This window comes from Eupeodes corollae, chromosome 3, assembly GCF_945859685.1.
Source record: "Eupeodes corollae chromosome 3, idEupCoro1.1, whole genome shotgun sequence".
Taxonomy (NCBI): domain Eukaryota; kingdom Metazoa; phylum Arthropoda; class Insecta; order Diptera; family Syrphidae; genus Eupeodes; species Eupeodes corollae.
In genome coordinates this window covers 2766772-2775597 of record NC_079149.1, presented here as the reverse complement: position 1 = coordinate 2775597, position 8826 = coordinate 2766772, and the positions used below count along the sequence as shown (strand labels likewise).

General features: G+C 37.5%; 1 protein-coding gene across 1 annotated transcript; it reads left to right on the top strand.

Moving 5' to 3' along the window:
- The first annotated feature begins 214 nt into the window (after nt 1-214).
- On the top strand, nt 215-1016 carry LOC129951572 (uncharacterized). The gene is made up of 4 exons (XM_056063794.1): nt 215-303; nt 372-518; nt 581-745; nt 820-1016. The coding sequence occupies exons 1-4, from the start codon at nt 232-234 to the stop codon at nt 1009-1011; spliced, it is 576 nt and encodes a 191-aa protein (XP_055919769.1). The 5' UTR covers nt 215-231; the 3' UTR covers nt 1012-1016.
- The last annotated feature ends 7810 nt before the right edge of the window (nt 1017-8826 follow it).

Genomic DNA, 8826 nt, shown 5'->3' with positions numbered 1-8826 from the left:
TCAATTAAACAATAAAATATAAAGAAAGTCATAAAACATCAAATTGCCTTCACTTCACAAACAAATTAGAAGATTTTATCTTTCTCGATAATGTTTATTTAATGTTTTCTGAATTTTACAATACTCTTATCTTATTCCTGTCACATCTGGTAAAAACAATTAGTATTTCACAACGGTTCTCTACGGCATTTAGCTCAGTCTGTAACTCATAAGCCTTTCCACCATAATGACATGGGTTTTGAAATTTGGATCGTCGTCGTTTGCATTAATTTTTTCGTTCTTCTCGTTTTAATTGGAATCATAGTAAGGTTTTGTATGATTTTTCCTATAAATTTCCATCCTGTTTACTTTTTATTTTTGGTTTGGTTTAGAATGGAAGTGCGACAATTACTTCGTTTAATTGCTTCCCAAGTGAATCACTGTGTTTGAATATGACGTGTAACACAACTGTGTCCCGTGACAATAACCATCAGTTAAACTGCGGCTGCTTTATTCCACATCCTCTCTACCAAGCTACAGTTACATATACTTAAATTTTCCTTTTATTGGTAAATTATAATTAGTTTTATATAATTCACAGCTCGAGGTAAGACTGTTACGGAAACGAGGTGGAAAATACGTGACACTCATCACGATAAATGAAGACTTAAAAAATATTATCAAGCAGTCGGTTTCTTCTCCAGCCATGGCTAGACTCTTTTCAGCTAGCAAAAAATATTTACAAGGTTTTGAATATCCTTTTCAGGTAAAGTTTTTCATTCTGTTGAATTTCATCCAGTGTTGCCGTCAGATGATAAAACAAGAATAATATAATTTCAGGGAAATATGAGCGTGAGGAAAATGCCAGTTTTGTTGAATTATGCATCGGTATTTATGCAGTCTTCAACCTATCGACTGTTAATGAAATTTGCTACCAAAGAAGAGGTTATCCTCCGGACTGAGCTTGATTTTATAATTGGGGACAGTAAAAACCGGGGAAAACCCAATAACAAACCAAAACATTTCACCTAAAAAAATCGAATTTATAAATGGATATAAATTTAAAAATACAGGTCTAACATGGGTCAAACTAGAATAAGATACTTTTATAACTTTATCAAAAAAAACAAACTCAACTCAAAAGGATTTTAGATTATTTAAACCTTCAAGTGTTAACCTTTAAAAAAAAGGTATCTCTATAGGTAAGACTTTTAACATCCGTCACAAAAGATGCGTTGTTTTTCGCACTTATTTCCACCAACCACCAAACCACATAGAGTCCAATGCGTCCTGATGATGGTCTTACTCATTTAGCGATGCTTGATGGTAATTAATTTTGCAAGTTGATGATTGAAAACGCTAGTACCCAGCAGAGGTAAACGTGGTGTTAATCGGCGCTCTCCACGCGACATAAATCTACCGATTGACAGTTTTATTAAGGAATATGTCCAATACTGTGTATGCTTAAGAAAATTACATAAAATGGTCGCAGTCGGATGTGGATGTATATTTACGAGAGTGTGTCTCGCCTTCAACTTTTTTAATGGATGCCTCCCGAGCCGCTTAAGATGGTAGATGGGAGACGGAAGATGGGACACACTAACTGCTTTGGTATAACAAACCATGTGTATCTTCTTCTTGTATTTATTTTTGTTTGGTTCTATCGCTTTAAAGACCGCGAAGTCTCCATGAAGAACATGGCTTTGCGCAAATTATATGACGTGCGGTCGCTTTTCCGCAGTCAAATTTATTTCAGCCATACCCTTTGCATATGGCTAATATCCTTGTTCCAGTGTCGCGTTCGTCGCCGTCGCGTCGTCTAAGTCATCCCCTCTCATCATCCCATAGCTTCTTCCATCCCAACATATGTAAGTACCTACACGCTTACTCATAGTCATAGCCATTTCAAAACAAAGTGTCAGCCCCAGCAAGATAGTGTCCTGTCCGGCTTGGCAAGATGGACAAACACGCATATGGCGATGGCGATGGCCTGGTCTGGTCTGGTCATGCTGCCATTGCACATCCTTGAGCACTGCAAATCGGCCATCGGTTAAATGCGCGGATAAAAACCTGACATTAAGAATATTTAACACTTTTCAATTTATTTGATATCAGGAGTCGGGGGAGATAGTATAGTATGAGTTGAGTATGTGACGCGTCTTTTCCGCTTGCTCGCAGTACCATTTTGCAGTTAGAGCGCAGGGAAACGTTTGGGGACTTAAGTTTCGGGGGTGCGTGAGATAGCACTTAACTACCACGGAAGCATGAGCGTAATGGATGCGTTTATAAATTAAATGACATATACACAACATCACAGAGCAGAGCACTATTGCCATTTTGTTGAATTTCATAGGCGCATACCTTGACCATTTTCTATATTACATTATGCGGATGGAGGAGGAGCTGTCCCGTCTCCAAGTGTCGTGGACAAAGCCACAGGTGGTTGCAGAGACACACATTATTTCTGCGCGTGCGGCTCCAGATATAGCCTGGCCACTATGTGCTTAACTAATTTTAAATTAGTTTTGTTTTTCTTTTCTTTATATTTATGCTGAGATTAACACTTTAAGTATTGGAATTCTGCGCAATTAGTAGGAGAATCTAAGGTTAAGTGGTTCCTTCGGAAGCATTTTTTTCGCAAAACGTTGTGTGGCATGATTTATTTTGCAATTGAAGTTGAGTGTAATTTACTGTGTTCTGGAGTCTGGTGTTGTATGCATGCAAGAGGTGAACATTTGATAAGGCATAATATTTATTTGCTCAGTTGTCACATATAAAAAGGGTTTTCAATTTTAGAAAAACTAAAAGACCAGGAAAATTACAAACTTATAGAAATTTACAGAAGGAGTAAAAGAATCTTCGGAAGAAGCCTTTTTGGTTAGAGTACTTCAAAATTAGGCTATTTCAATACTACCAGAAGATTATTAAATATGAGAAATTTCACCAATTTCTATTGTTACCATTTTAACATTTCAAATAATTTTATATTATAAATTTTAAAATACAAACCTCCATCAACTATAGTAAACTTCTTCAAAACTTTGATAAAAAGTTGCATTTGAAGACGTCTAAACAGTGACAGTTCCTACAGCCAAACAATCAAACAGATCAAACTGAACTTAACCTAAGGAACATACCTCTTAATTTGAAATGTCAAATACATTTTGATTTATCAAACTACTATTTGAAAGGGTACATTTCTTACAAAAATATATTTTCCAAACTTCTCTAAATTGCGTATCCTTTTTGTTTTCCATCTTTGATTGTTTTATGTAATTCTTAAAATAGTATCAGAGGCGACACAAAGTGAAATCTATGTATTTACTTATTTAAAGACACTAAATTCTTTTAAACTTTAAAGATAAGAGTAATAAATGTTAATTTGAGTTTACAAGATAATTTTACTCAAATGTCAAACAATTTGATACATTTAACACTCAAATATTTAACTAAAGGGTTTCAATTGCGGGTAGATTTTGTAGCCCCGTGGTGGCCATTTTGTTTTGTTTTGTTTTGACATTTGTCATTATTCAGTTTATTATTCAGTTGTATGTGTCAAATCATCATGGTAAGTTACACTATTAAACAGCAAGTTCGAATGATAAAACTTCATTATCAAAATGAGTGTTCGTTAACGCAAACGTGGTGCAATTTGTGCCAATTTTACGGTAGATGTGGTGGTCCTTAACAGTCAACTCTTCAAAGTTTGGTGAATACATTTGAGTTCAGTAAGATCGCAAGATCGGTCGAAAAGATTGCCACGGTCCGTGAAAGTGTATACAGCAGAACCCAATGCGGTATATACCTCGACGTGCACAAGAACTCGACGTTTCACAGACTTCAACTTGACAAATTTTGCGTCAGGACTTTGGCCTACATCCCCACAAGATCCAACTAGACCAGCAACTCAAAATTCATGAAGATAGACAACGCCGTTTGTTTGCTGACTGGGCTACGACGTTAGTGAGGCGGTCACCTTCAACACCGAGCACTACATAACGATGATAACTAATTTCTTATTTCCCAAATTGAACCACATGGACCTAGACTAGACAACACGTAGTTTCAGCAGGACGGCGCGGCGCGGCGCACCACACACCAAATGCCAAGGTTGACATTTTGCATGAAAAATTTAAGTGGAAAGGTTATCTCTCGTAATGGTCATGCGATTTGACGGCACCAGATTTTTTCGTGAGGATTTCATTGAAACCGCAGGTCTATACAAGTAAACCACAATTGACCGATTCCCTAAAAGTTAACAAAACACGGGCCATCGCTCGAATTCAGCCAGATCCATGTGAAAGAGTCATTGAAAATTGGACCACTCGGATCCGTACCACCACAAGATGCCGAGGCGGGCATTTAAGAAATGTCATATTCCGCACGTAATGGCTCCTTTCAAATAAAAATAATAATTTTGTTAATACCTAAAACACAGCTTGATTTATTCAATTTCAATATCTAACCACCCTTATTGAAAAACCCTATAGTTTAAACAGTCCGACAGGGTGGAATACGCATACAATCAGTTGAAATCCTAATAAAATTTACATCGTCTGATCTCAAGACTTAAAAAAATAAATTGTCACATAATAATCCCCTCACCAGAAATCTCAGGAAACTCTTTTCCACCAGTTTTGGTCTGGATTTATGAGAGGCAGAATTTGGTGCCCAGACCTAACAGACATATTCTAGAATTGATCGAACAAATGTTATAAGCAGCTTATTGGACTTATGTACTCTGAGAATTTCGGTTTTTCGTCAAATAATAATCCAAGGAAAGGCATATCATTTACACGAGATAATGATACTCTGTTGAACAAAAAATTAAAAGAAATTACAGAAAGCTTTCTCGTAAAGCTAATAGTTTCGCATTTATCAACGCTAAGAAACAAACGAGTTAAGATCGCATTAAAATAGTTCACAATCATAAGTACTTGAAAGAGCTTTGAAAATTGTGAGGAAATTGAAAAACGTTCATAATTAAGATAAAAAGTATAGGGCCTAAATAGCTTCCTTGTGGAATTCCAGAGTTAGTTTTGAATTTCGTTGTAAATTTTTGTAAATTTGAAGTGAAAAATTAAAAACAAAGGACAAAGATCACAATTGTTAGGTAATTGTAGCTTAAAGTCACGAATATTTTAAATTAAACATTTACTGCAACATGGTGGTACGAAAAAGAATCTTTTCTTTTTTCATACGAAAATATTGCCATTTTCTTTTAATAAAGTGGAAAAAGTTCTGACATGCTAATAATAAAGCAATTCACTTCAACATATCACACCATCCCATATCCTTTTGAAAGCTGAAAACACACACTGCTTCGCAAATAGTAAACATCAAATTTAAACTGACAAATATAATTTTATCAGCGAAACAGTCAAAAAAAAATTGTCCAACCAGCGATTTTTTACAGTTAAAATTCTTTTTATGAAAACTGAATCGTTGTGGGTAATTTTCTCAAGGCCAACCTCCCATACTATAATCAAATTTCATTAATAAATATTTCGAAATAAACTACATAATTAAAATTTAATTAACCACCGGATTATCGTTCACCCATAACTTAACCATCGGTTGCATAATAATTTGATTTGCCTCACCTCCAACTTGTAAACATTGATTCATTCATCATAACACATATCCGTGGCATCTAAACCGCATTACAAGTTCCAATCGCAAAACAAAAATATAATACTATGCCTACTCGTAGAAGTCTTTATAGTCTTAAGGGTTTTACAATTGTCTTGTAAAATTCATCATTTTTGTATTAGTCCGACAACATCTTCAATTACCCGTTGTGGACGGAACCTTTAATTTACGACAACGACCGAGAATAACGATGCATCGGACTCTACGACACCGCGACCAAGACCGGAGTACCAAGTTGTCTGTGAGGAAGAGTGTTTATTCGATCGTGTCTGCACGTCCTCAACAAACACCGTGGCGACCGTCGTCGTCGCGGTGCGGTGCGGTGTGACGATACAAGACATCAGAAGGAATCAAGGGTCTTTATGATTAGTTCATCCAATATAATAACGGGTTAGCGCCACAATCGTAACCATCAGTATTATCAAATCAACATCAGCGATTGACCTGGAAGTGCCATGCCGGATCGAAACTGAGACGGACAGAAGAAATCAAAGCAACAGGCAAGGCGATTTGAAAATGGGACTCGTCCTCGATGCGTCTTGTCTATTTGGATATATCATTGCCCCTAAACAGTTATTACCAAATTAGTGGCACGATTCAATCGTCATGAATCTTTTGTTCCGACAAACCTTCATAATGGAGGCGGGAGGATATAAATGCGCTGTTAACTTCACCGCACCTTACCAGCAGCGTACTTATCAAGCCTGTAATTATGTCGCCCAAAAAATTTCCCATACCCAGATCCGTCCAAGAAACCAATTGATATTTAATTTGGGAATCTGTGTGCTTGGCGGCCGTGAAATTGGCCACTTTTAGGATTTAATGCGCGTATAGTCACTTGTTGTTGTGGCGTTGCTGAAGCCGACCGCTTCGCTAGGCAAGGCACAGGATCATTAGGGTTGCTGCAGTTCTATAGCAACTTGTACAGGGATTTTGAGAGAGAGAGTTTGAACGAAAAGAACATGGCCAGCAGATCTTGTGAGCTTGCGGAGATGTTGATTGCTCTGGCACTGGCTCTGGCAAAAAGCAAATGGAGACGTGTGTGGTGAACGCTGATTGCGCACCACGTCAAAAGGTGCTTCGTGATGTTTTATGTGGCAATAGTTTGTTAAGTCGAGAACGCCTAAGTTTAGTTTAATTGAAAGAGGTGGAACAAGCACTGATGAGGACGTGGAAAGACGATGGGCACGTCGCTGTTTTATGAGATCATTTTATTAAGATTACGACGCATGATTGGATGCGATGCGATGCCAATGCCATGGAAGGAAGCAAAGTGAAGCGAAGAAGTAAAGTTGCGCGAGTTGGAAATTGGAATCATCAGCGAGAGTTTAGTGGTGGTAAGCTTGCGTTCATGATTGTGATAATGCTGCTGCTGCTGATGATGAGGAGGATGCATGATTGCTCGCAAAGATGGGGTGATGGCACTGACGATGATTATGATGATGATGGTGGCTATATGACGATGCAGACGATGACGATGAGGGATGTGGTGGTGATGGGCCGGCCGATGATGATGATGATGATGATGAGGTGTTAGCTGTGTGTTTACAAAAAATTGATAATTTAATGAAGAACTAATTGTTTGATATGGCAACAATATGCGGTGTGTTAAATACGGGAGCCTTATAGCTAAGTAGTTATACTACCACCTCATCGCATCGCACCGCACCAGTCAACGCCGCCGCCGTTCGACCGCCTTAGTTGATATGTTGTTAAAGACTGATAAATTGACAGGATGGCATTTAACTTAATTGACGAAGTATGCTGCTTTCAAATTACCTAGAGGTTAATGGTTTTATAACTCAATGCTTTTGGTAGTTGGACGTTTATTAAATGGTTTTATTAAATTATTTATTAATCTTATGAACTACATTGTGAAGTCCCTGAAAATGTATTATTGAACAATTTAATTCTTTATATACCCTATTCTTTGATGCAAAGCTTGACAATTTATCAGACCTTACATATGCTTTAAGTCTTTACCTTCATAACGTCAAAGCATATTTTTGTTCGCTTTATGCTCTCCAATTCATTCTTTCGACAGTTTGAAACAACTGTTCAAAATCAAGATCGCTAATATTAAAGTTAAATTCACTAAATACTTACAAATCTTACACTTTCGAATAAAAAACTATGCAATTTTTAATTTTTAAAAAGTTCTTATAAGAAGTCCTGAGACTAAGAAAAAAGTTGGCTGAAATCTGATTTAATCTGTCTTTAAGATTGAATTTGTTTCTTTGTAAAATTATAACGTCACTGCTTAAACTTTTTGAATTTTCTGGAGAAAGTGGCACCGTGTTGAATGATTTTAAAAGAAAACCATAACAAAATTCCACCATCAATGCACAAAAGCCAAAGTCAGTCTTTATCGAGCAATGCAATGGAAAAATTCTCAACCAAAGAAGTTACTTTAGCATCGATTTTCATCGTACCTTTACATTATATACCCCAGAGTCACCTCCATTTGCATTAAATGATAAGCAACTCGCAAGCCCATCAAAGTACCCAAACCCAAAACCAAATATTGTGTATTCAAAAATTCATCATGCTCGCGCTCGCCCAGTTCCAGCACCCCAGCACTCCAGCATATCCAGCACCAGTTCCAGCCCCAGCTCCATCTCCGATCTCCGACACCCACTCTGAGCCCTCCTTCAGCTTCAGCACACTGCTTGCCGCTTACGCGATAACCAAATTGTCACATTATTGGATTCGGGGAATAAATCAATCGGCCGTGCTGAAAGCATTTTGCAGATACAAATATTTTTTTGGGCGATTAATTCGCGGTTCCCTTCATATGCTCGTTCACTTCGGCGAAATCGGAAAGCATGATTTCGATTTTTTCGTTTGCGACTTTTGAATGGGCCTGGTCGAGTTGAGGAGGTGTGGTGCTGGTGATGGCGGCAGCGTGGATCATGATTCGTCGTAGATGGAGTTTATTTTGGAGTTTCTCAAAACCGAAACTTTTAAAATTCTTGCGTGGTATCATCACTAATCTCATTCCTCATTTGACAAAAGTCGACTCGTTATTTTCGTTTTTCTTTCGTACTTGAATTAGTTTATTTTCAACGCGAAACGCCATTTTAGATGTACTATACGCACATCCGAACGCTTCCGCGCCGTGCGATAACGATGCGACAAGTGAGTTTAAGAGAAAGCATCGCAAGCAGTGGAAAGAAAAGCCAAACAAAAAAGATC